This window comes from Salvia hispanica, chromosome 2 (genome assembly GCF_029641045.1).
Source record: "Salvia hispanica isolate PSC_SH4W2 chromosome 2, Shi_PSC_v1, whole genome shotgun sequence".
Taxonomy (NCBI): domain Eukaryota; kingdom Viridiplantae; phylum Streptophyta; class Magnoliopsida; order Lamiales; family Lamiaceae; genus Salvia; species Salvia hispanica.
The window spans coordinates 33,298,567-33,325,753 of record NC_142693.1 but is presented as its reverse complement, the minus strand read 5'-3'; the positions used below and the strand labels follow the sequence as shown (position 1 = coordinate 33,325,753).

The 27,187-nt window shown below is 41.0% G+C and overlaps 3 protein-coding genes, 3 long non-coding RNA genes and 1 pseudogene across 6 annotated transcripts; 3 read left to right on the top strand and 4 right to left on the bottom strand.

Annotated features, from left to right (window-relative positions):
* Positions 1-285: 285 nt before the first annotated feature.
* Positions 286-1,489, bottom strand: LOC125193201 (transcription factor MYB7 pseudogene; annotated as a pseudogene).
* Positions 1,490-2,605: 1,116 nt separating this feature from the next.
* Positions 2,606-3,290, bottom strand: LOC148932226 (uncharacterized). Its single transcript, XR_016135046.1, has 2 exons — positions 3,217-3,290; positions 2,606-2,754 (listed from the first exon to the last, which is right to left on the bottom strand). It is a non-coding gene; the product is annotated as an uncharacterized LOC148932226 (long non-coding RNA).
* A 548-nt stretch (positions 3,291-3,838) lies between these two features.
* On the top strand, positions 3,839-5,770 carry LOC125197934 (uncharacterized). The gene is made up of 2 exons (XR_016135294.1): positions 3,839-4,248; positions 4,342-5,770. It is a non-coding gene; the product is annotated as an uncharacterized LOC125197934 (long non-coding RNA).
* A 3,267-nt stretch (positions 5,771-9,037) lies between these two features.
* LOC148932225 (uncharacterized) lies at positions 9,038-10,487 on the bottom strand. Its single transcript, XM_089065037.1, has 2 exons — positions 9,407-10,487; positions 9,038-9,096 (listed from the first exon to the last, which is right to left on the bottom strand). The coding sequence occupies exons 1-2, from the start codon at positions 10,485-10,487 to the stop codon at positions 9,038-9,040; spliced, it is 1,140 nt and encodes a 379-aa protein (XP_088921163.1).
* A 3,662-nt stretch (positions 10,488-14,149) lies between these two features.
* LOC148932224 (uncharacterized) lies at positions 14,150-16,081 on the top strand. The gene is made up of 3 exons (XR_016135290.1): positions 14,150-14,537; positions 14,631-15,698; positions 15,786-16,081. It is a non-coding gene; the product is annotated as an uncharacterized LOC148932224 (long non-coding RNA).
* A 2,229-nt stretch (positions 16,082-18,310) lies between these two features.
* LOC148932223 (transcription factor MYB7-like) lies at positions 18,311-19,516 on the bottom strand. The gene is made up of 3 exons (XM_089063711.1): positions 19,408-19,516; positions 19,206-19,335; positions 18,311-18,779 (listed from the first exon to the last, which is right to left on the bottom strand). The coding sequence occupies exons 1-3, from the start codon at positions 19,514-19,516 to the stop codon at positions 18,350-18,352; spliced, it is 669 nt and encodes a 222-aa protein (XP_088919837.1). The 3' UTR covers positions 18,311-18,349.
* Positions 19,517-22,652: 3,136 nt separating this feature from the next.
* LOC148932222 (uncharacterized) lies at positions 22,653-27,187 on the top strand. Its single transcript, XM_089065036.1, has 6 exons — positions 22,653-23,560; positions 23,687-23,783; positions 23,838-24,316; positions 24,419-24,566; positions 24,636-24,719; positions 25,382-27,187. The coding sequence occupies exons 1-6, from the start codon at positions 22,653-22,655 to the stop codon at positions 27,185-27,187; spliced, it is 3,522 nt and encodes a 1,173-aa protein (XP_088921162.1).

The window sequence follows — 27,187 nt, the reverse complement described above, 5'->3', positions numbered from 1 at the left end:
AAACATTGGATTTGGAATTCATGACACCGATTCCGATTCCGCTTGCTCAATTTCATGATACGAAATAGAGCCTTACTTCCGTTCAGATACGACGCAAGTTTTAATTCAACTCCAAAAACTTGACTAAATCGCAAGGTTAACTATGAACTAATAATCAATAACAAAGAGAAAATTAAACTGCATTCATATTTTTATATCAAAAAGGCCAAAACCTTCCACATTTAATCAAAGGGTACAAGCTCAGACACAATGACAATTAGTTAATAATAATTGTTGAGAGCCATTTCCAAAAAAATGTGTTAGTTTTGCAGCTTCACTCGAAGATCAGTAGGGATTAGGAGGTCTGATGGAAAGATCCAAATTAATTTGGGAACTAGGTCTGATAGATAGATCCAAATTGATTTGGGGACGTGGTTTGATGGATACATCCAAATTGATTTGTGGAAGAGGTCTGATGGGAAGATCTGAATTGATTTGCGGACGAGGTCTGGTGGAAATATCCAAATTGATATTAGGACGACGATTCACAGCCGTAAAAGCATTAAAACCGGCGTCGTTTCTGACCATCAAGGGCGCGTCCCTATGTGTAGAGAAAATTCTAGGGTTTTGGTTTATCGATAGTGATGGATTGAGGTTTATGTGGGTTTGAGGGTCGATGCCACGGCCGATGAGCATCCGTTTGATATGAGTGTTCCAGAAGTTCTTGATGTCGTTGTCCGTTCTCCCGGGCAATTGGGAAGCTATAAGAGCCCATCTGCATAATTAATTAAGATAGTTAATGAATTGCTTAGTAATGATTAGCTCTATTAAAGTTCATATTAATTCCATGACAAACAAAAGGTATATATATATATCGATGCTAACTCACCATAAGAATGACTTAATTTTTTGAATTTGTAATACATTATAATAACCAAAACTTACTACTCCAATGAAATTCACTAATTATGAATGGTTTAGAAACCCTAAGAACTTTAAAAAATAAAACTTAAAAACAATAAAAAGACTATTTTTCCATTTAAATGATTCATCAGCTCGTTGTGCAAGCCCGGTGCAAATTTCAAATAATTTTGACAGAATTGGTGTTTTCTGCATTGTTCGTTGAAACTGCATCATGTACTAATTAATTGTGTGCGCGCGCGAGAGAGAGATAGAGATAGAGAGAAGAACATATATACTTGTTTCCGAGCAAACGATGGAGGTCGATGATGGCTGCAGTTTCTTCCCTGCTGAAATTTCCTCTCTTGAGATCAGGCCTGAGGTAGTTGTTCCATCGAAGCCGACAGCTTTTGCCGCATCTCAACAGACCTGCCGCAGAAATCAAAATAAATACATACACACCAAGATTATAATGAGATGAGATGAAAGAGATATATATACCTGCAGCTCTAGGAATATGTTGCCAGTTGCTTACACCATGCTCAGTGATATGCTTGATGAGAATCTCGTCTTCTTCTTTCGTCCATGCCCCTTTGTTAAGATGCTCCATCTCTAATTCTATATCTATTTTTTGTGTGTTACTGTGTTTATGTGTGTGTAAACAGAGTGAGTGAGTGTGTGAGGAGGGTGAAGAGGGGAGGGGGGGATTATAAATGAAGAAAAAGGGAGTGTGGGATGAGAAGAGATAGTGCTGTTTGACTTAGTTGGTGTGTGTGAGTCTAATACTACTTGAGTGGTTGGGAATGTGTTTCAGTTATGCTTTTATTTTTTGAGTTGGTAGGTCTGTCTTTATGTGTTAACTTTTTCCATTATTTAATCTTTTGTATTTCCTTTGTTCAAATCTCTTAATCCCTACATTTTGTTTTTCTATTCTTTTTGTTTATTAAATATTTGATTCAAAGTGCTTTTTAGTTTCTATGTGTTATTAGTGGTTTCGACCATGTTGAGGATTTTTTCAGTTTTACTGTTGGACTATATAGGTATGTATCGAGAATATATTGTTCTTACTATCGGACATTCATATGCGGGATTCGATCGAACGTTGCATACAAACAACAACACTTAACAATGAAACATTTTGTCCGTTGTGCTTTAACGATTCAACCCACAATCTTAATTATGGATGGAGATGTAATTATTGTTTGTATTTTTCAATGCGACAAGAATTACTAACAATTTATCCGTATTACTTATGAATCGAGATCTTATTATTGTTTGTATTATTCAACGCGACAAAAATTACTTAGTATAATTTAGCAATATATATCCTTTTTTCAACGCGACAAGAACTACTAACAATTTAGCCATAAATATCCATTTTCTTTTTTTACATTAATGAATATTGGCCATTTCTTTTATATTTCCAACTTTATGCTTCATAAATATTCTTATCAATTAATATTGTAAAGATAAAAAAGTAAAAAATAAAAAATACAAAAAATAGGATATTGTATAAGTAATACTCCATCCACTCACAAAAAATAGTCTCATTTGTGGACTGTCACGACCACAAACTTCCTAATGATAGTGACTGCATCTAAACGTGATTCAATAGCACCTTAGAGTCAAGGGATGAAAAAAATAAACATGATTTAAAAGAAGAAGCCTAGGACAAAAGTCTCACAGGTGAAAGTGAAATGGGACAACATAAAGTCAGAGTGCGGTCTAGGTTCACAATCCTTCTAACATAGAATCCTATTACAGCGGAAACGTCCAAGACAAGGCAGTATGTATGGAGACATACTACCCTGGGCTACCTATTGACTTATTCGAGGATTCATGCCCAACACCATCGCCTGCCCGTCCACGTTCAACCTGCACATTTAAAAAGAAACATGCAGGGCTGAGTATTTGATATACTCAGTGAGCACATTGCCAAAAACAGTTTTGATTTTAATTGTCAAGCCACAGTTGAGAGATTCACGGGGTTTTTATTTAAAAGGCCCGAGTCTCTAAATACTTTTCCTTTCATAAGAATTTTGATTGCGCAATCACGTATCATAGATATACCATATCTGATCATTGTGTGAACCGGGAATGTGGCCACATTCCACGACGGTCACTGGACCGGCCAACCCCTTTTGTTAGCTCACGGTCCCCTTATGTGTACACTAGTCCGAGTAGGTTTTGCGGCCCTACTGGGACCCGAATTCGATTTAACATGAATTGGCATAGCCAAGCAGATAGGTAATCATAAAACAAAACATGGCATGACAACATATTTAAACAAGGATTTCACATTTTCATACTAAAATCACATTTCGAAAGGATGCCCACCTCAAAAGCTAAAGCTCCTTCCGGAAATTCCTTAACTTGGTCTTAGATGACGTTCGAAGACGTCCCTTTAGGAAATAAAAGATACTTAATTAGACTTTTGAAATATCCATTAAGCTTAGACATGAATGCATCCTAAGTGCGATGATCATTTTATTCTTCCTTTAAATTTTCTAGAAGAGTCCTAGAATTTTTGAATATTAATTAAATCGGTAGATTTAATTAAATTAGAGGAATTGTTCACTTAACTAGAGGGTGCTACCTCACATGCCATTTATTTAAACATACTAAAATTTTGGCTCGAGGTATAAAATACTCGTTAGTGTATCGTAATTTCTTAAAATTAATCATTTGAGCACTCTTGCCAATTTTCGGAAAAATTAGACTTATCTTCGTGGAGTTAACTTTCGGACTCTTAATTAATAAATCCGTAGTATAGCAAAGCCCATGATTTAATTAAATTCCTACTTTAATTTAATTAGTGGCCCAAGACATTTATACATACTCTACTGGCCCATCTCTTTAATTAATATGAGGCCCAAACTCTAGAATAAGGAGAGGCCCAAACAAAAAATAAAAGGGAGAAGCCCAAAACATCTCACAAAACCATCGGCTCTCCCTCATTCCCATCCCTAATTCGAAACCCTAAAACAGAGAGAGAGAGCTCGGCGGCGCCTCCTCACCTTCCGCCGCCAACCGCTCCGATCGGCGCCTCCCCGTGCGTCGCCGGAGACTCAGCCGCTTTCCCCTCCTCTCTCTCTCAACCTCATTTTCGCAAACCAACTCAAAACCCTACTCCAAATTTCTCTTCTCTCTCGGCGGCATCGCCGCCTCACCCGCTCGCCGCCATCTCGGCGTCAACGCCGCCATCTATTGACTGGCGACGATCTCGTGCCTCTGTCGTTGCTGGAGGATTTGGAATCGATGCCGCCGTCGGTCGCCGCCTCTCCTCTGTACAGAACTGCCACCGCTAGTGTGCATGCACCGGCGGCAGCTTCGGCCTCCACCCCGCCTCGCTCCACCGGCTATCAACAGGTGAGAGGATGAATTTTGACTCCCCTTTACATTTGCTTTATTTTTCTTAAAATTTTGTCTAGGTTTACAAGTTTTGCAAAAACTATTATGTAGGTTTGCAAAGGCCGTGGCTTTAGTGATGGATTAGAGGTGTGAGGTTGTCAAAGCTGTCTCCCGGGTACTTTAGAGCCGTCGCCGGAGCTGTCCAGCCGGGTAACCTGCCGCTCGTGGGGTCCCCGCGGCTGCCCTCCTGGCTTTGCCGTCTACGGTGGTCTCCGAGGGATCCCCTCGTTCTTTAAGCTACGTTCTCAACCCCCTTTCATTTCTATGCATTTTGTTGAGATTTAGGCAGTAGTTATGTTGGTGGCTTTTGATTATTGTGATTTGAGTTTGTGATTTCTGAGATAAAACTAGCTCACTGGAATGAGCTCGATTTTGGGGCTAAAGTGTTGATCTTGAAAAGGTTATAGTTTTGCTACTGAAAATTAGCATAAAGGCAGCCTATTGTGCTCTTGTTCCAATTATGTGTTAAGCTCTAAGAATGCTACTACTGTCATGAGATTCCTATAGCCATGGTTCTATATTCTTGAGCTAGCATGATGTTCTAACAAGGGCAGGGGGTGTGCTTGTGTCATATTGGCTGTGGTTCTTAAATTGTGGTGCCTCTATAAGATGACATGAAAATTGATTTGTAGGAGAGAAAGGGGTGGAGGTGTATTACCTCTGGAAAGGTTGAAGGAGTGGCTGTCTTTGTTGAAATTCTCGGCTATGTGCCACTCTTCACTCTCTATCTTGCTGAAAATTTGAAGTGTGGGTGAAAGGAGTTGGTGTGTGGTGTGGAGGGGGATTTATAGGCAGATTGTGTACTCTTGAGCCTTAAATGGCTGCTGCATCGTTTGTTGTCATGCTGCAGAAAATATCACTTTTAGTGATCTCCTTGTCTCTCCTTCATGGCTGCAAAACTTGCATCTTTATGAGTAACTAGTACTAGTTATAAATTGGGGTTTGTTGGGATTTTGGCAGAGATTGAATCTGGACTCTTTGGCTCCTTGCTAGCTATTCTTTTGGTGGTTTATGGAGTATGTACTCGTGAGAAATAAATGGCTGATGTGTAATAGTTGTTGCAGGGCTGACTTGCCTTCTATGGCAAATCCTTGGTCCTCTATAACTAAAGGAAATGTTGTTCTTTTCTTCAATTAATAGCCCCCTTTATTTTCTTTTGTTTCCTAGCCACTAAACTTGTTTTTTTTTTACTTATTTTGTAGGTGAAAGAAAAGGCTTGGCTGCCTTGCTGCTGCTTTGAGACGTGGGCCATGCTATCCCGGGCTCGACGGCTCGTTCGGATATGGCGCGGTGGTAGTGCGGCGTGGGCTCGGGAAAAGAAGTCCAAGTGCAAGCTACCCTAGACTTTATTTCCTTGAGCTTTTGGTTCATTCAAGAGTATTGTAACATTAATATCCCATCTCATCCTTTTGTAAGACCATCATGAACTTCCAAAGAAACAAATTTTTGGGCATTATGTGGACCTTTTCTTTCGGGAACACTTGAATAGCATTCCTTTTTATTCCGCAGCGTACATTAGTTGGTTTAGTTCGTTTGATTATTTCTTTAACTTTTACTTTGCAATTAACACTATTAAGTTCATCAAAGGCTCGAGTTCCATTTATTTTCACGAAACAAGAGAACGATAGATTTCTAGTTCGACGTTAACATATATGAAAAGATAATAAAAGAAGCGGGTGCTACATTCTACCCTCCTTAAAGAAAATTTCGTCCCGAAATTTTGCTTATGTTACTCAAACAGTTCTGGGTACTTTTCTTTCATCTTGTCTTCCAATTCCCACGTAGCTTCCTCGTGACTATGATGTTTCCATAGAACTTTCACCGTTACAATAGATTTATTCCTCAATTCCTTGACCTTCCTATCCAAGATTGCCTCTGGCTTCTCTTCATAGCTTAAGTCTGGTTCCAACACCATCTCCTCTTGGTGGATTATATGTTTTGGGTCGAACACATATTTCCTCAATTGAGACACGTGAAAAACATTGTGCACGTTCCCGAAACTCGGTGGGAGTGCCAATCTGTACGCCACAGGACCCACTTCTTCTAAAATTTCGTAGGGTCCGATGAAACGTGGTCTTAGCTTGCCCTTGACGCCGAATCTTGTAATTCCTTTAGACAGAGATACCTTTAGAAAAACTTTGTCTCCCGTCTTGAACTGCAGGTCGGTTCGGCGGGCATCCGCGTAAGACTTCTGCCTGTCTTGAGCTTCCTTGATTCTCTCACGGATCTGGCGGACGATCTCTATCATCTCCTCTACTGAATCCGGTCCCAGCGTCTTTCTCTCACCGACCTCATCCCAATAAAGCGGTGATCTACACTTCTTCCCATACAGTGCTTCATATGGGGCCATGTTTATGGTTGCCTGATAACTGTTGTTGTAAGCAAACTCTATAAGTGGCAATACTGGCTCCCATTTTCCTCCGCGGTCGAGCACTACGGCTCTTAACATGTCTTCCAAGGTCTGGATTGTTCTCTCGGACTGCCCATCAGTCTGCGGATGAATGCTGTACTGAAATTCAACCTGGTGCCTAGTTCTTGCTGTAGGCTTATCCAAAATCTAGAAGTAAATTTTGGATCCCTGTCTGATGTGATCGTCACCGGTATTCCATGTAACCGTATGATCTCTTGCACATAGATCTGAGCTAACTTGTCTGATCCGTAAGTGATACGAACTGGTACAAAGTGGGCGCTCTTGGTGAGGCGATCTATAATCACCCAAATAGCAGTATTCCCTCGTTGTGACTTTGGCAATCCTGTCACGAAATCCATTGCAATGTTGTTCCATTTCCACTCGGGAATTTCCAGGGGTTGCAATTTCCCATAGGGTCGTTGATGTAGAGCCTTCACTTGTTGACATGCTAGGCACCTTTCTACAAACGACGCTATGCTCCTCTTCATGCCATCCCACCAAAAATGCTTCTTCATATCTTGATACATTTTTGTACCTCCTGGGTGGGCGGTATAGGGTGTCTCATGCGCTTCGCTCATGATCTCTTTTCTAAGAGCCTCGTCATTGGGCACGCATAATCTCCCTTCAAAAGTGAGGGCGTTATCCGCTTCTTCGCGGTAACTCACCTCTTTTCCTGTCCTCACCTTAAGTCGAATTTTCTCTAATGCTTCATCACTCCTTTGAGCTTCAACAATTCTGGCCCTTAAGTCTGGTTCAATCACTAGAGTGGCGATCCTACTTTCCACCGTCTCTGGTGCTCCCACTATTTCTAGCCGCATCTTGGAAAATTCTCGTATGAGCTCCTCATTCTGTGTGAGGAAAGTGGCCACTTGGGGAATGGTCTTCCTGCTCAAGGCATCTGCCACTACATTAGCCTTGCCTGGGTGGTAATTTATGCCACAGTCATAATCCTTGACTAATTCGAGCCATCTACGTTGTCGCATATTTAAATCCTTCTGCTCGAAAAAGTACTTAAGGCTCTTGTGGTCCGTGAAGATCTCACATCGAACTCCGTAGAGATGATGTCTCCAAATCTTCAAGGCATGTACCACTGCCGCTAGTTCCAAATCATGAGTGGGGTAGTTTAACTCGTGTGGCCTGAGTTGGCGTGACGCGTATGCGATCACCTTGCCATTCTGCATCAATACGCATCCAAGTCCGACTTTTGAAGCATCGGTGTACACTACATAGCCTGCTTCTGGTGCTGGCACGGCTAGGATTGGTGCGGTGGTCAATTTTTCTTTTAATAATTGGAAACTTGCTTCACACTCCGGCGTCCAATTGACCTTAGCTCCTTTCTTGAGCTGTTGAGTCATTGGTCTGGCTATTTTAGAAAATCCTTCAATGAACCTCCGATAATATCCAGCCAAACCTAAGAAACTTCGAATTTCACTCGGTGTTGTCGGTGACTGCCAGCGTTGCACTGCCTCCACCTTGGCAGGGTCCACTCGGATCCCATCTGCCGTTACTATGTGTCCGAGGAAATTCACCTCGTTGAGCCAGAACTCACACTTGCTAAACTTAGCATAGAGCTTCTCGGCTCTCAACGTCTCTAAGGTGGTTCTCAGATGTTCCTCGTGTTCCTTCTCGTTCTTCGAGTAGATGAGTACATCGTCTATAAAGACTAGGATGAACTTGTCCAAGTACGGGTGGAACACGCGGTTCATTAAGTCCATGAACACTGCCGGGGCATTTGTGAGTCCGAATGGCATTACAGTGAATTCGTAATGGCCGTATCTGGTGCGGAATGCTGTCTTGGGTACATCGTCATGTCGGACTTTCAGTTGGTGATAACCTGATCTCAAGTCCATTTTTGAGAATACACCAGCCCCTCGAAGTTGGTCAAACAGGTCGTCAATCCTTGGTAGAGGGTACTTGTTTTTGAGCGTCAGTTTATTCAACTCTCGGTAGTCGATACACATTCTCAACGTTCCGTCCTTCTTCTTCACGAAGAGCACTGGTGCGCCCCATGGTGACACACTAGGTCGGATGAAACCAAGATCTAATAATTCCTGTAGTTGTATTTTGAGTTCTTCTAACTCTTTAGGCGCCATTCTGTATGGTGCCTTTGATACTGGGGCCGATCCTGGTTCGAGATCTATTGTGAATTCTAACTGCCTGTCTGGCGGCAATCCAGTAGTGCGTCTGGGAAGACATCTGGAAATTCTCGTACCACTGCTACATCCTCAATCTTACGGTCCTCTTTCACTTCTCCATTCAGATAAACGAGGTATGCAGGGTATCCTTTCCTTATCATAGTGGTTGCTTGTAGTGCAGAAATTATGGACTTCCGTCGCCTCATGGAGATTCCGTGGAAGATTGCGGGTTCCTTTCCTGGGTTTTGCAGCGAGATCTGCCTTTCCTTACAAAGAATGGTAGCGTAGTTTGCAGCTAGCCAATCCATTCCCAATATGATGTCGACGCTCCACATCAACATCACATGCAAATTGTGAGCCACTAACTTAAGGTTTCCCATAGTGAATTCTACGTTTGAGCAAGTTCGTGTGATGTCTATAAGGCCTCCTACGGGTGAGGACACCCTCATCTTATGTTTTACTTCGCCAGTAGGCAGTTCTAAGGTATCCACACAAGGTGCTGATATGAACGAGTGTGATGCACCAGTATCAAACAAAATGGTAATAGGTATGTTGAGGAGAGTTCCCATACCTGCCAGATTGCCCTGCTCTTGGTTCCCTGGCTCCGTCTTAGGCTGCCTCTGTCTCAGTGCAAAAGCTCTGGCCTGAGTGGGAAGCCTCTGCCGTAACTGCCGCTGGTGTTGCGGAGCTTGGGGTAGGACCGCTTTTCCTTTCGGCTCAGCTTGAAGTTCCCGCAGTTGTGGACGCTGCCCTTGATAGTTCTGCCTCCCTCTGACTCCAGCGTTCCTATCCGGACATTCTCTGGAGAAATGTCCACCCTTGCCACAGTAGAAGCACCTATCAGTCCCAGCCTTGCACTCCCCATGATGATTCTTCGAGCACTTGGCACAGGCAGGGGCTCTAGGTCGGTACTCCATCATCTGATTTGGAGCAGTTTGCCTTCCACTATTCTGCGGTGGCTTCAGAGCAAGTTGTGGTCTCTTAATTTCATTTGGAGCACGATCTCCATCCCACCTCCTTTTCTCTCGGAAGTTTTGCTGTTGTTGGGGTGGTGCTGCGGCAACAAGTACAGTTGACTTCTCTTTGGGCATGGCTGCCTCAATGTCCAAGGCTCGACTCAATGATTCAGGGTACGACAACCCTCCAAGGCTTGCCAAGGCCATCTTTATTTCGTACCTCAGACCGGCACAAAACTTCTCAGCCATCTTCTCATCAGTATCGACTTGGTCAGGCGCATAGCGAGACATGTCGCAGAACATTCTATCATACTCAGTAACGGACATCCGTCCTTGTTTCAGATTATAGAATTCCACTTCCTTAGCCTTACGGTAACTCTTCGGGATGTACTTGTCATACATTCCAGTTTTGAACTCATCCCAAGTCATTTGAGCCAGTTGTTCCGGTGTTAAAATTTTCTTTCGTGCCTCCCACCAGAAATCAGCTGATCCTGTCAGTTGGAAGGTCACACAAGTCAAGCGTTCCTGATCATTGCAGTGCAGGAAGTTGAAGATACGTTCCATGGCGCGTATCCAGTTTTCAGCCACAACTGGGTCCCCTAAACCATTGAAAATCGGAGGGTTTTGTCTCAGAAAAAGTTCCTCTACTCGCCGCTCCTGTGGAGGTGGAGGCGGCGGAGGAGGTGGTGGGGTCATCCCTCTTCCCGCTCCATTTCCTCGTGGTACATTTTGTGGCACCTCGCCATTCCTTCTTGGCCGTCCGGCACGTCTCCTTGGTGGCATTCTGTTCTAAGGATAACAAGGTTAACATGGATTTATACTCGTCGAATGTCATGATCGCAAGCATTAGGTTCATTAAATGCACCATTCTTTTGAACATAAGGAGTAAAATCAAAAAATCGAATAACATAGCCAAGAAACATCACATGTCATAAGTTAAGGGAAAAATTGCCTCTAGCGAGGACTTAAAATCTGATACATGTGAGGGCAATAAGGAAAATAAGAAAGCTCCTAAAAGGTTCGATACATGGAAAGAGAAAACATGATGCTAAACTACTACGATAAACACGCCTGAGGCCTGCTCAATCAGTCCTGCTCAGAGTCGCTGCTGATCCACATCGGGTCGCCATGACTAGTCCCCTGATGGGACGTCTCGATCGGAGGCACCGGCTCCTCGGGGTGCTCCGGCACTGCCACCGGCTCTGATGGCCCCGGGGCTGCCACTGGTGCAAAGGGAATATCGGTCCCGGCGGCCAACTCTCTGCGCATACGCCAAATGCGATGATACAGCTCGCTGAAAGAGGTCAAATCTATCGGTTGCTGGGACAACCGTAGTGTCTCCGGGTGGGGCTCCACCGGGGGTGAAGGTATCTCTGGTGGTGGTCCGGCTGGTGGTGGGGGAATGAACTCCAACTCCAAATCAGCGAGGCCGCCAATCTGTGGCTCCTCCTCAGCGGAACCATCCTCCTGCATCTCGCCCCACTCCAAAACTTCCTCGGGCTCCTCATCCGAGTCCTCTTCACTGACCTCATCGTCGTCTACGCCCTCTTCCTCCGAGTTCTCGTCGTCATCCTCATCTGCCGCGCTGCTCCCCACAGACCCGGTCTTATCACTCGAGTCGGGCGTAACCTCTACTCGGCCCCTCTCGCGGGCGGGAGCTCGAGACGACTGCCCCTCCTCGAATACTCCGCCTGCACCCCGCATTAGGGCCAAGAGTGGCAACCTGCGGAATCTCTCGCTTCCGGGCGCCTGCGTCTCTGGTGGGGGCCCATCACCGAAGTGGAAGCACCCTGCTGAGACCGCACTCAGGAAGCCGGGCATATCCCCAATAGGCTCATACGTGGGAGGCGGGGACGACGTGTACAACTCGGCAGTGGCCGTCATCCAACTCTGCCACTCCTCAGGAAACAGACCGACGAGCCTCATGATACCCTCATAGGGCTTCACCCCATGACAGTTGGCCTCCTCCCATAACTTCGCGTAGTGTGCCACGAATTCCGCCAGCGTATCCCCATGGCAGCGGCGGTAGGACCGGAAATAGCGAACCACTGCCTCGGAATCCGCGCCAGCTCGGAGCGGCCTACGATGGGTGTAGCGCTGTCGTGCCATCTGTACGAAAGAATGGGCTCTCAAAACGCGAAAAGAGAGAATAAGGTATAGAAGTAATATGCATAGTGAAATATATATAGTACTAGCCGTCGTATCGATAACCTATTAGGGTTTTTCTCCGATAGGGTAGATCGTATTAGCATTCGTTTTGAGTGACTCGTGGGCCCCTCATAATTTTTGGACGTTCTTCCTCTTTTTAAACGTAAAGGTCGTAATACAGTACGCCGTAGTTCGCATTTAAAGTTCTATTTTCAAGACAAGTTAGGGGTTCGCCCTATCTTGCATCTTTCCGTTGATTTCATCGCTCTTGGAAGCGGTGTAAGAGTCGTCATTCACGACTATTCGTTCATAGATATTCTAGCCTAATGTACCTCCTTAGGCGTTCTAGGTTTGCATGCATTAGTCATTTCGTAACTTTCTAAAAACTTCCTCGAGCTATCATCATACTTCACATAATCAGGCATGCATAACTAATAATACTTTAGCATTTGTAAGACGTCCTTATGCTTAACATTTTAAACTTGAAATTCTTTGGTTCGTAGAAAAATGAAATTTACATGCTTTTCCTTGAAATCCTTGAATATTTTTGAAATATCTTTAAAAGAAATCATTTTCCCTTTTATCAAATCCTTTCATAAATAACGGAAAATTTTCTGGTAAGAACTTCTTTCTTACCTCATTGCTGCGGTTGAACGTGACGAGTCGAGGTGTTGGGTCCTTTAACTTTCCATTTAAGTCATGTTCTAGCCTAGTGCTATCATTCTAGACTAAGGCTTGAAGGAAGGTTCTTGGGTCCAGAGCGAAAGAACGGCGCTCTGATACCACTCTGTCACGACCACAAACTTCCTAATGATAGTGACTGCATCTAAACGTGATTCAATAGTACCTTAGAGTCAAGGGATGAAAAAAATAAACATGATTTAAAAGAAGAAGCCTAGGACAAAAGTCTCACAGGTGAAAGTGAAATGGGACAACATAAAGTCAGAGTGCGGTCTAGGTTCACAATCCTTCTAACATAGAATCCTATTACAGCGGAAACGTCCAAGACAAGGCAGTATGTATGGAGACATACTACCCTGGGCTACCTATTGACTTATTCGAGGATTCATGCCCAACACCATCGCCTGCCCGTCCACGTTCAACCTGCACATTTAAAAAGAAACATGCAGGGCTGAGTATTTGATATACTCAGTGAGCACATTGCCAAAAACAGTTTTGATTTTAATTGTCAAGCCACAGTTGAGAGATTCACGGGGTTTTTATTTAAAAGGCCCGAGTCTCTAAATACTTTTCCTTTCATAAGAATTTTGATTGCGCAATCACGTACCATAGATATACCATATCTGATCATTGTGTGAACCGGGAATGTGGCCACATTCCACGACGGTCACTGGACCGGCCAACCCCTTTTGTTAGCTCACGGTCCCCTTATGTGTACACTAGTCCGAGTAGGGTTTGCGGCCCTACTGGGACCCGAATTCGATTTAACATGAATTGGCATAGCCAAGCAGATAGGTAATCATAAAACAAAACATGGCATGACAACATATTTAAACAAGGATTTCACATTTTCATACTAAAATCACATTTCGAAAGGATGCCCACCTCAAAGGCTAAAGCTCCTTCCGGAAATTCCTTAACTTGGTCTTAGATGACGTTCGAAGACGTCCCTTTAGGAAATAAAAGATACTTAATTAGACTTTTGAAATATCCATTAAGCTTAGACATGAATGCATCCTAAGTGCGATGATCATTTTATTCTTCCTTTAAATTTTCTAGAAGAGTCCTAGAATTTTTGAATATTAATTAAATCGGTAGATTTAATTAAATTAGAGGAATTGTTCACTTAACTAGAGGGTGCTACCTCGCATGCCATTTATTTAAACATACTAAAATTTTGGCTCGAGGTCTAAAATACTCGTTAGTGTATCGTAATTTCTTAAAATTAATCATTTGAGCACTCTTGCCAATTTTCGGAAAAATTAGACTTATCTTCGTGGAGTTAACTTTCGGACTCTTAATTAATAAATCCGTAGTATAGCAAAGCCCATGATTTAATTAAATTCCTACTTTAATTTAATTAGTGGCCCAAGACATTTATACATACTCTACTGGCCCATCTCTTTAATTAATATGAGGCCCAAACTCTAGAATAAGGAGAGGCCCAAACAAAAAATAAAAGGGAGAAGCCCAAAACATCTCACAAAACCATCGGCTCTCCCTCATTCCCATCCCTAATTCGAAACCCTAAAACAGAGAGAGAGAGCTCGGCGGCGCCTCCTCACCTTCCGCCGCCAACCGCTCCGATCGGCGCCTCCCCATGCGTCGCCGGAGACTCAGCCGCTTTCCCCTCCTCTCTCTCTCAACCTCATTTTCGCAAACCAACTCAAAACCCTACTCCAACTTTCTCTTCTCTCTCGGCGGCATCGCCGCCTCACCCGCTCGCCGCCATCTCGGCGTCAACGCCGCCATCTATTGACTGGCGACGATCTCGTGCCTCTGTCGTTGCTGGAGGATTTGGAATCGATGCCGCCGTCGGTCGCCGCCTCTCCTCTGTACAGAACTGCCACCGCTAGTGTGCATGCACCGGCGGCAGCTTCGGCCTCCACCCCGCCTCGCTCCACCGGCTATCAACAGGTGAGAGGATGAATTTTGACTCCCCTTTACATTTGCTTTATTTTTCTTAAAATTTTGTCTAGGTTTACAAGTTTTGCCAAAACTATTATGTAGGTTTGCAAAGGCTGTGGCTTTAGTGATGGATTAGAGGTGTGAGGTTGTCAAAGCTGTCTCCCGGGTACTTTAGAGCCGTCGCCGGAGCTGTCCAGCCGGGTAACCTGCCGCTCGTGGGGTCCCCGCGGCTGCCCTCCTGGCTTTGCCGTCTACGGTGGTCTCCGAGGGATCCCCTCGTTCTTTAAGCTACGTTCTCAACTCCCTTTCATTTCTATGCATTTTGTTGAGATTTAGGCAGTAGTTATGTTGGTGGCTTTTGATTATTGTGATTTGAGTTTGTGATTTCTGAGATAAAACTAGCTCACTGGAATGAGCTCGATTTTGGGGCTAAAGTGTTGATCTTGAAAAGGTTATAGTTTTGCTACTGAAAATTAGCATAAAGGCAGCCTATTGTGCTCTTGTTCCAATTATGTGTTAAGCTCTAAGAATGCCACTACTGTCATGAGATTCCTATAGCCATGGTTCTATATTCTTGAGCTAGCATGATGTTCTAACAAGGGCAGGGGGTGTGCTTGTGTCATATTGGCTGTGGTTCTTAAATTGTGGTGCCTCTATAAGATGACATGAAAATTGATTTGTAGGAGAGAAAGGGGTGGAGGTGTATTACCTCTGGAAAGGTTGAAGGAGTGGCTGTCTTTGTTGAAATTCTCGGCTATGTGCCACTCTTCACTCTCTATCTTGCTGAAAATTTGAAGTGTGGGTGAAAGGAGTTGGTGTGTGGTGTGGAGGGGGATTTATAGGCAGATTGTGGTGTACTCTTGAGCCTTAAATGGCTGCTGCATCGTTTGTTGTCATGCTGCAGAAAATATCACTTTTAGTGATCTCCTTGTCTCTCCTTCATGGCTGCAAAACTTGCATCTTTATGAGTAACTAGTACTAGTTATAAATTGGGGTTTGTTGGGATTTTGGCAGAGATTGAATATGGACTCTTTGGCTCCTTGCTAGCTATTCTTTTGGTGGTTTATGGAGTATGTACTCGTGAGAAATAAATGGCTGATGTGTAATAGTTGTTGCAGGGCTGACTTGCCTTCTATGGCAAATCCTTGGTCCTCTATAACTAAAGGAAATGTTGTTATTTTCTTCAATTAATAACCCCCTTTATTTTCTTTTGTTTCCTAGCCACTAAACTTGTTTTTTTTTTTACTTATTTTGTAGGTGAAAGAAAAGGCTTGGCTGCCTTGCTACTGCTTTGAGACGTGGGCCATGCTATCCCGGGCTCGACGGCTCGTTCGGATATGGCGCGGTGGTAGTGCGGCGTGGGCTCGGGAAAAGAAGTCCAAGTGCAAGCTACCCTAGACTTTATTTCCTTGAGCTTTTGGTTCATTCAAGAGTATTGTAACATTAATATCCCATCTCATCCTTTTGTAAGACCATCATGAACTTCCAAAGAAACAAATTTTTGGGCTGGACCTTTTCTTTCGGGAACACTTGAATAGCATTCCTTTTTATTCCGCAGCGTACATTAGTTGGTTTAGTTCGTTTGATTATTTCTTTAACTTTTACTTTGCAATTAACACTATTAAGTTCATCAAAGGCTCGAGTTCCATTTATTTTCACGAAACAAGAGAACGATAGATTTCTAGTTCGACGTTAACATATATGAAAAGATAATAAAAGAAGCGGGTGCTACATGGACGACATATGTTTTAATATAAAATTGATAAAGTAAAAGAGTACAAGAATAAGTAGGTGAAGTAAAAAAAATAAAGAGAAAAAATGGATATAGTATGAGAGATAAATTTTACATTTTCAAAAATGAGAGTAATTTTTTTGGACATCCCCAAATAACATAATATCATAATATGACTATTTTTCATGATGAATGGAGTAAATAAAGTCACGAGACATATTTAATTAGCAAATAAGTAGTTGGATGGACCTCAAAACTCAAGCCAAATACTAGGTGGTAATATCAACTCATCCCTCGTCTCGTTCCAATTTTCATTTTGTAAATTTTGTTAATAATTTTATATTATCTTGTACTTATCTGTCCAGCTTTTTTATTACTACTACTTTTTTTTTTTTTTCTACTTTTTATCTTTACAATATTAATAGATAAGAATGTATATGAAACATATAAGGTTGGAAATATGCAAGAACTTGACAATATTCTATTGATGTAAACAAAGAAAATGAATATTTATGGATAAATTGTTAGTGATTCTTGTCGCGTCGAAAAATACAAACAATAATAAGATATTGATTCATAATTAACATAGATAAATTATAAGCAATTCTTGCCGCGTCGATAAATATACCATATTGGTGGTATTTACGTATATAAATATCTCATAGTAAGAACAATTCTCAAGCCTAAAAAAATTGAAAAATTCCTGAACCGCACAAAGAAAACTAAAGAGCACATTGAAATCAGTCTGAAGTTTTAATAAATAAAAAGAATGGCTCTTTATATGAGCCTAAAAACAAAAATTGCCAATTTACACCACATGTATAAAGTAAAAAAAAATGGTTGGGATGAAGAGATTTGAACTAACGAAAAAGAATAGATTAATTAATGAAAAAAACAAATGGTTGGGATGAAGAGATTTGAACGAAAAAAAAGAAGAGATTAATAACTGAAAAATAAATGATTCTTAACACAAAAAGACATAACTACCTAAAAAAAATAATGCACAAAGTAGTATCTCACTTATATGTTAGTACTATCTTTCTAAATTTCTAATATAATAAAACAGATTGACTTGGAAAACTTTGTTTATCCAAATCACATATCATGCGATGTGACATTCAATGCATTGTAAAATTTAAACTCCTTTTTAAATATGTTTTTCCATGACAAAATTTTCAAGTTTCTATTATTTTCCTATAAATATTTTCAAGTGAAATGCGATAAATATTTTGGGACCGACGAAAATGGAAAAATGTGACAAATTTTCTGGGACGGAGGGATTACTAATTTTAGGCTCGTATGAGGAGCTATTCTTTTTGTTTATTAGCTATTTAAATTCATTACAATTAATGTGCTCTTCAGTTTTCTACGTTGGGTTTTTACTCATGTTGATGAATCTTTCAGTATTTTGTTGGCAGTTTTGCATTGGATGGAAGATTATGTACATTCAATGGGATATTTTTACTATTGGACTATATCTTTATCGAGAATTGTTCTTGCTATCAGATATTTATATACGTGACTACAATCAAAATTAACAAATAAACTTAAAAACAATAAAAAGACTATTTCACCATTTAACGAGACTCCTATTAATGGACTTTGTGTGTGCATTGTTTGTGCAGTGTGCGTATAGTGTATGAAAGTGCCTAATTATATTAATTTTTTAATTATTAGAAACTTTTATCATCTACTTTTGATATGAAATTCAAATTGTGGAATTGGAATTGTAATTCAATTCCAAATCCAAATACTTTGTGGTACCAAACATTGGATTTGGAATTCATGACACCGATTCCGATTCCGCTTGCTCAATTTCATGATACGAAATAGAGCCTTACTTCCGTTCAGATACGACGCAAGTTTTAATTCAACTCCAAAAACTTGACTAAATCGCAAGGTTAACTATGAACTAATAATCAATAACAAAGAGAAAATTAAACTGCATTCATATTTTTATATCAAAAAGGCCAAAACCTTCCACATTTAATCAAAGGGTACAAGCTCAGACACAATGACAATTAGTTAATAATAATTGTTGACAGCCATTTCCAAAAAAATGTGTTAGTTTTGCAGCTTCACTCGAAGATCAGTAGGGATTAGGAGGTCTGATTGAAAGATCCAAATTAATTTGGGAACTAGGTCTGATAGATAGATCCAAATTGATTTGGGGACGTGGTTTGATGGATACATCCAAATTGATTTGTGGAAGAGGTCTGATGGGAAGATCTGGATTGATTTGCGGACGAGGTCTGGTGGAAATATCCAAATTGATATTAGGACGACGATTCACAGCCGTAAAAGCATTAAAACCGGCGTCGTTTCTGACCATCAAGGGCGCATCCCTATGTGTAGAGAAAATTCTAGGGTTTTGGTTTATCGATAGTGATGGATTGAGGTTTATGTGGGTTTGAGGGTCGATGCCACGGCCGATGAGCATCCGTTTGATATGAGTGTTCCAGAAGTTCTTGATGTCGTTGTCCGTTCTCCCGGGCAATTGGGAAGCTATAAGAGCCCATCTGCATAATTAATTAAGATAGTTAATGAATTGCTTAGTAATGATTAGCTCTATTAAAGTTCATATTAATTCCATGACAAACAAAAGGTATATATATATATATCGATGCTAACTCACCATAAGAATGACTTAATTTTTTGAATTTGTAATACATTATAATAACCAAAACTTACTACTCCAATGAAATTCACTAATTATAAATGGTTTAGAAACCCTAAGAACTTTAAAAAATAAAACTTAAAAACAATAAAAAGACTATTTTTCCATTTAAATGATTCATCAGCTCGTTGTGCAAGCCCGGTGCAAATTTCAAATAATTTTGACAGAATTGGTGTTTTCTGCATTGTTCGTTGAAACTGCATCATGTACTAATTAATTGTGCGCGCGCGCGAGAGAGAGATAGAGATAGAGAGAAGAACATATATACTTGTTTCCGAGCAAACGATGGAGGTCGATGATGGCTGCAGTTTCTTCCCTGCTGAAATTTCCTCTCTTGAGATCAGGCCTGAGGTAGTTGTTCCATCGAAGCCGACAGCTTTTGCCGCATCTCAACAGACCTGCCGCAGAAATCAAAATAAATACATACACACCAAGATTATAATGAGATGAGATGAAAGAGATATATATACCTGCAGCTCTAGGAATATGTTGCCAGTTGCTTACACCATGCTCAGTGATATGCTTGATGAGAATCTCGTCTTCTTCTTTCGTCCATGCCCCTTTGTTAAGATGCTCCATCTCTAATTCTATATCTATTTTTTGTGTGTTACTGTGTTTATGTGTGTGTAAACAGAGTGAGTGAGTGTGTGAGGAGGGTGAAGAGGGGAGGGGGGGATTATAAATGAAGAAAAAGGGAGTGTGGGATGAGAAGAGATAGTGTTGTTTGACTTAGTTGGTGTGTGTGAGTCAAATACTACTTGAGTGGTTGGGAATGTGTTTCAGTTATGCTTTTATTTTTTGAGTTGGTAGGTCTGTCTTTGTGTGTTAACTTTTTCCATTATTTAATCTTTTGTATTTCCTTTGTTCAAATCTCTTAATCCCTACATTTTGTTTTTCTATTCTTTTTGCTTATTAAATATTTGATTCAAAGTGCTTTTTAGTTTCTATGTGTTATTAGTGGTTTCGACCATGTTGAGGATTTTTTCAGTTTTACTGTTGGACTATATAGGTATGTATCGAGAATATATTGTTCTTACTATCGGACATTCATATGCGGGATTCGATCGAACGTTGCATACAAACAACAACACTTAACAATGAAACATTTTGTCCGTTGTGCTTTAACGATTCAACCCACAATCTTAATTATGGATGGAGATGTAATTATTGTTTGTATTTTTCAATGCACAAGAATTACTAACAATTTATCCGTATTACTTATGAATCGAGATCTTATTATTGTTTGTATTATTCAACGCGACAAAAATTACTTAGTATAATTTAGCAATATATATCCTTTTTTCAACGCGACAAGAACTACTAACAATTTAGCCATAAATATCCATTTTCTTTTTTTACATTAATGAATATTGGCCATTTCTTTTATATTTCCAACTTTATGCTTCATAAATATTCTTATCAATTAATATTGTAAAGACAAAAAAGTAAAAAATAAAAAATACAAAAAATAGGATATTGTATAAGTAATACTCCATCCACTCACAAAAAATAGTCTCATTTGTGGACGACATATGTTTTAATATAAAATTGGTAAAGTAAAAGAGTACAAGAATAAGTAGGTGAAGTAAAAAAAATAAAGAGAAAAAATGGATATAGTATGAGAGATAAATTTTCCATTTTCAAAAATGAGAGTAATTTTTTTGGACATCCCCAAATAACATAATATCATAATATGACTATTTTTCATGATGAATGGAGTAAATAAAGTCACGAGACATATTTAATTAGCAAATAAGTAGTTGGATGGACCTCAAAACTCAAGCCAAATACTAGGTGGTAATATCAACTCATCCCTCGTCTCGTTCCAATTTTCATTTTGTAAATTTTGTTAATAATTTTATATTGTCTTGTACTTATCTGTCCAGCTTTTTTATTACTACTACTTTTTTTTTTTTTTCTACTTTTTATCTTTACAATATTAATAGATAAGAATGTATATGAAACATATAAGGTTGAAAATATGCAAGAACTTGACAATATTCTATTGATGTAAACAAAGAAAATGAATATTTATGGATAAATTGTTAGTGATTCTTGTCGCCTCGAAAAATACAATCAATAATAAGATATTGATTCATAATTAACATAGATAAATTATAAGCAATTCTTGCCGCGTCGATAAATATACCATATTGGTGGTATTTTGATACGCCCGGATTTTGCACTGTTTTAAGGCCATTATTTGGTCCGTTTTTGTTATCAAAATCACTCTACATGTCCATTATTTGCATATTCTATACATTTTGGTATTTTGACGTGTTTTGTGAGAAATGTGCATATTTGAGCCGAAAAGGGGAGTAAAAACGCATAGTCTGGAAATCTGGAGTCAGACGGCGACCAGCGACCGCCGCGAAGTTGTACGGCGACCGCTGGCGCCCGGCGGTCAGAGCTATGTGGCGGCCCGCCTCAGAAATTTACGCTAGGAGAAGAGTCTCGCCTGGCGACCGCCGGAGGACATGTGGCGGTCCGCCACCGAAGGGTCAGAGTCTCTGGACTCCAACGCGGCGACCGCCTGCCAAGGTGCGGCGGCCCGCCGGAGAAAGGCGTCGAATCCGACCAGCCCTAGATTTGCTCCAAGATTTACCAAACTTTGAAGATCTTTTCCTTCTATGATGAGGAATAATCTTCCCCTATAAATAGGACCTCAAGCTTCATCAAAAAGAGTTTTCACACAACAAGAACACATTCATAGAGAAAGAGAGTGACTACTTGCAACATTCATAGAGATCAAAAGCTAGAGTACTTCAATTGTGCAAGGAGTTGGAGAAGGATTTCAAGAACATCAAGAACGACAAGGATTCAACCTACGGGTTTTATTTGCTTTAGTTTTATGTTCAAATTGTTTTCCCTTCAATCTATGTTTTTAGTTTATTCAGTCATGTGTAACTAAACTCATAGGATTCTAGGGATGTGTTAGTAGCAACTTTGGTTATATAATTCCATTTTCTATTTAATATCCGTTTTGTTTTTACTTTGTTTCTTCCCTAAGTTAATCATGATGCTTCATAATTGAGTGACACAATTATGTATGATTCAATACAACTTGCTTCATAACTGTGACAAAGTTCTAGCGAGTTAGATCCACTTAGTAGACACTACAGTTAGCTTCCTTTAAAACGGCACTGTTAATTGAGAGTGAGGACTTTTCAAGGGTCTTAGGAGCTTTTTGGAGTTACGTGTTAGGATTGACAACCCTAATGTTAGTAATCAACGTTTGTATCGCATGAGCATAAGCTAGGTGACTCGTCCTTTCAAAGTATTAACTGTGCTAGGGTATTGTAGTTTGGAATTTGTATAACCATAAAAGTGAAAGCACATCCCTGGAATTCCCCTTATCTTTATACTTTTCTCTCCGTGATTTGCTTGCATTTAGTTGTTTACTGTTTTCAAAAGTTTCCAAAAATTCTTGTTTCTCCAGATAGTAATTGAGTTCTAGTAGAAGATAGACACTTTGTGTACATCTTCCCCGTGTTCGATACCCGGTACTAACCTTTTGCTATACTATACCTACTCTGTATACTTGCAGGTATTTATAGTGCAAATAAAAAGTGCATCAAGTTTTTGGCGCCGTTGCCGGGAAGACAATTCACTTTGGAGTGATATCTTCAAACGGATAATTTTACTACTTTGGATTTTAATCGATTTCATTTTTATTTTATTTTATTTATTTTATTTTATTTTTCTTTTTGTTTTAATGGATTTTCCTGCAGGCGTAGGAAATCCATGTGGTTATTTTGATGAGCAGCATAGGGGATCGCACTACGTCCCAGACTGTTCTGATTACTCCTATGATGCACAAGAGTACTGTTCTAATGATTATGAAACATGTGCAGGTATGGAGGATCAACCCCGCTCCAGTTGGGAGGTTCTGTTAGAAGTTTGCATTACTGAGGTTCTCAACCATAGAAAGGTGACGAACAAAAGGTTGGAGAATTTGGAAAGAAATACCAGCGCCTTGGAAAGAGGGTTGGCAAACCTCGCTACTCAAGTCGGGATGCTGGAATTCAACCTTGGGATCTTAGCCACAACCATAGGAAACAGGCACACTCCAGGGTCGCTTCCTAGCCTGCCAGAAATAAACCCGAAAGGAAAATGTCACGCGGTGCAGCTACGCAGCGGGACTACATATCAACCTCCGAAGGCAGGAGACCTGGGCAGGAGAGGAAGAGAAATAGAAAAACCACCTGGTACCTTGTCTGTCGATGATGTGCGGCGGCCCGCCGCATTCCAACACGGCGACCCGCCGCGTACACACCAACAGGACGAGGAAGATTCTGGAATTGGCATGGCTGAAGACCCGGCGGCCGCCACGCCTCATCGCGGCGGTCCGCCGGCCGATAAACAGCAAGCAGATGCTCTACCACAAAGCAGTGTCACCATTCCATATCCTCAACGATTGAAGAGCAAGAAGCTTGACGCTCAGTTTACCAAGTTCTTGGAAGCAATGAGCAAAGTCCACATCAACATTCCACTGGTAGAAGCCCTTCAACAAATGCCCAATTACGCCAAATTTTTGAAAGATGTTGTGGCAAAGAAGAGAAAGTGGGGGAAGTACGAGACAGTGGGCCTAACGGAGAGCTGCAGCGCTATCATTCAAAAAGGGTTACCCACCAAGCACAAAGATCCAGGGAGTTTTACATTATCTTGTGTTTTAGGGAATGATGTGAAAGGTAAGGCGTTATGTGATTTAGGATCCAGTATTAATTTGATGCCTTTATCTTTTTACAGGAAACTCGACGTTGATAGTATCCGTCCAACCTCAATCACGTTGCAAATGGCAGATCGTAGCACAACAACGCCAATGGGGATAGTGGAAGATGTCTTGGTAAGAGTGGGAGAGTTTATTTTTCCTGCTGACTTCGTTGTGTTGGATATGCAGGAAGACAAGAAGGTGCCTTTGATCCTTGGAAGACCATTCTTAGCCACTGGCGGAGCCATGATAGATGTACAAAAGGGAGAGCTGACATTGAAGTTGAACGATGAAAGCATCACATTTAACATCTACGGTGCACTGAAATTCCATGGAAAGGAGGGGGCAGAAGGCTATCAAGAATGCAGTGTCATACAAATCGTTACCGACTGTGTGGGAGAAGTAGAAGTCACTTATCATCAAACCCAGGATCCTCTTGAATCTTGTCTCATAAACTCATTTACTCCTAATGCTGATTTATCATCTTGTGATGCAAGTGTTTGTGCAGTGGTGACAGAATTGGAAGCGCTACCGGAGAGAATTCCTCAAAAGGGAAATGCATTTTTGCCATTGCGTACCCCCGAAGAAGAGGAAGAAAGAAGGCAGGCAGTGGGAAAACCACGGGGACCACCAAAGGTGGAGCTAAAGCCGCTCCCCGAACATCTCAGGTATGCATTCTTAGGGCCAGGTAACATTTTTCCAGTTGTGGTGTCCGCTGCATTGAATGAAGAGGAGTGTGAAAAGCTTTTGTGTGTGTTAAATAAGTATAGGTCTGCCATAGGATGGTCTATTAGTGATTTAAGGGGGATTAGCCCGACCACATGCATGCATAGAATTTTACTTGAGGAAGGGCATAAACCTCGTGTGCAAAACCAACGTAGACTTAATCCTATCATGCAAGATGTAGTACGAAAAGAGGTAATAAAGTTACTAGATGCAGGGATTATCTATGCAATATCTGATAGTGAATGGGTAAGTCCTACGCAGGTAGTAGCTAAGAAAGGGGGGATGACTGTAGTGCCTGGCCAGAATGGAGAGATGATAGCCACTAGAGTAGCTACAGGATGGAGAGTATGCATTGATTATAGGATGTTAAATGCAGCCACTAGGAAAGATCACTTCCCTTTACCTTTTATTGATCAAATGCTTGATAGATTAGGGGGATATGATTATTACTGTTTTCTTGATGGTTATTCTGGTTATAATCAAATTGCTATTGCTCCCGAGGATCAACATAAGTCTGCCTTTACATGTCCTTATGGTATTTTTGCGTATAGAAAAATGTCTTTTGGGCTATGTAATGCTCCCTCTACTTTTCAGAGATGTATGATGGCTATATTTCATGATTTAATTGAGAAAGTAATGGAGGTTTTTATGGATGATTTTTCGGTATTTGGCAAATCCTATGATCACTGTCTTGAAAATTTGGCTAAGGTTTTGCAGAGATGTGTGGAAACTAACCTAGTTCTCAATTGGGAAAAATGTCACTTTATGGTGAAAGAAGGTATAGTTCTAGGACATAAAGTGTCCTCTGCAGGTATAGAAGTCGACAGGGCAAAAATTGCAGCCATTGAAAAGCTCCCGCCTCCGTGCAATGAGAAGGGAGAAAGAAGTTTTCTAGGACATGCTGGCTTCTACGGAGATTCATCAAGGATTTTTCAAAAATCTCTAAACCTCTTTGTAAATTGCTTGAGAAAGATGTGAAATTTGATTTTACTTCTGATTGCTTGCAGGCTTTTGAGACCTTGAAGAAAGCTCTAGTGAGCGCTCCCATTCTCATTACCCCAGATTGGAGTCAACCATTCGAGATTATGTCTGATGCAAGTGATGTTGCAGTTGGCTCAGCTTTGGGACAAAAGAGGAACAAGATTTTTAGAGTCATTTATTATGCTAGTAGAACTTTAGATTATGCTCAAGCTAATTATACGACTACCGAAAGGGAGATGCTCGCTATCGTGTATTCTTTTGATAAATTTAGAGCTTATCTTGTGGGGGCTAAAACTATTGTTTATACTGACCATGCAGCTATAAGGCATCTGTTCGCAAAGAAAGAAGCAAAACCCAGGCTTATTCGATGGATTTTGTTACTTCAGGAATTCGATGTTGAGATAAGAGACAGAAAAGGGTGTGAAAATGTTGTGGCCGATCATCTGTCGCGGTTGGAACATCCGGTGGAAGGAGAAGACTTATCACTTGAAATCAACGAGGATTTTCCCGATGAACATCTGTTTTTCACTCAAGCCACTTTCCCATGGTACGCTGATATTGTCAATTATTTGGCAGCCAAGGTACATCCTCCTAATCTCACTCCTTATCAGAAGAAGAAATTTTATAGAGATGTACGATCTTATTTTTGGGATGAGCCCTACTTGTTTAAAAGATGTGCAGATACTATACTTAGGAGGTGTGTACCTCAAGAGGATTGGGCGGCCATTGTTGAGAAGTGTCATTCATCCCCTACTGGAGGACATTTTGGTGTGCAAAGGACCGCAATAAAGATTTTGCAAAGCGGTTTCTATTGGCCCACCATATTCCGCGACTCTGCTAGTTTTGTTCTTCAATGTAATGAATGTCAGCGCACGGGGGGAATCACTAAGAAGAAGGAGATGCCTATGAATACCATTATTGAGGTGGAATTGTTTGATGTATGGGGGATAGATTTTATGGGACCATTCCCAAAATCAGGAGAGTACCAATATATCTTACTTGCAGTAGAATATGTTTCTAGATGGGTGGAAGCAATTCCAACCAGAACTAACGATTCTAAAGTGGTTACTGCTTTTGTTAGAAAGAATATTTTTTGCAGGTTTGGTACTCCTCGTGCCCTCATTAGTGATGGAGGATCTCACTTCAACAATAGATGGTTAGACAACGTGTTGGACAAATATGGAGTCAAGCATAGGGTCACTTCTCCATACCATCCGCAGGCGAATGGACAAACGGAATTAGCAAACAGAGAGATCAAGTCGGTTCTTCAAAAGACGGTGAGTGTGAACAGAAAAGATTGGGCACTTCGGTTGGAAGATGCGTTATGGGCTTACCGCACTGCCTACAAGGGTCCCATAGGTATGTCTCCTTATCAACTTGTGTTTGGAAAGTCATGCCATTTGCCTCTTGAGTTGGAATACAGGTCGTATTGGGCAATCAAGAAGTTGAATCAAGATTTTCAAAAGGCCGGTGAGGAAAGACGTCTTTTTCTTAACGAGATGGACGAATTTCGAATGGAGGCTTATGATAGTTCATCCATCTACAAGGAGCGAATGAAGGCTTATCATGATAGGATGATCAGTCCAAGAGAGCTCACCTTGGGGGATGTGGTTTTGTTGCATAACTCGAGACTATCTTTGTTTCCCGGGAAGTTGAAGTCCAAGTGGACTGGTCCATACATAATCAAGAAAATCTATGATAGTGGAACAGTTGAGTTACTAGCCCCGGATGGACAGTTGTTTCAAGCAAATGGTCACCGTGTTAAGAAGTATTACAGTGCAGACAAAGTGTTAGATGAAGAGGTTGGTCTCGAAGAGCCACCCAAGGAGTGA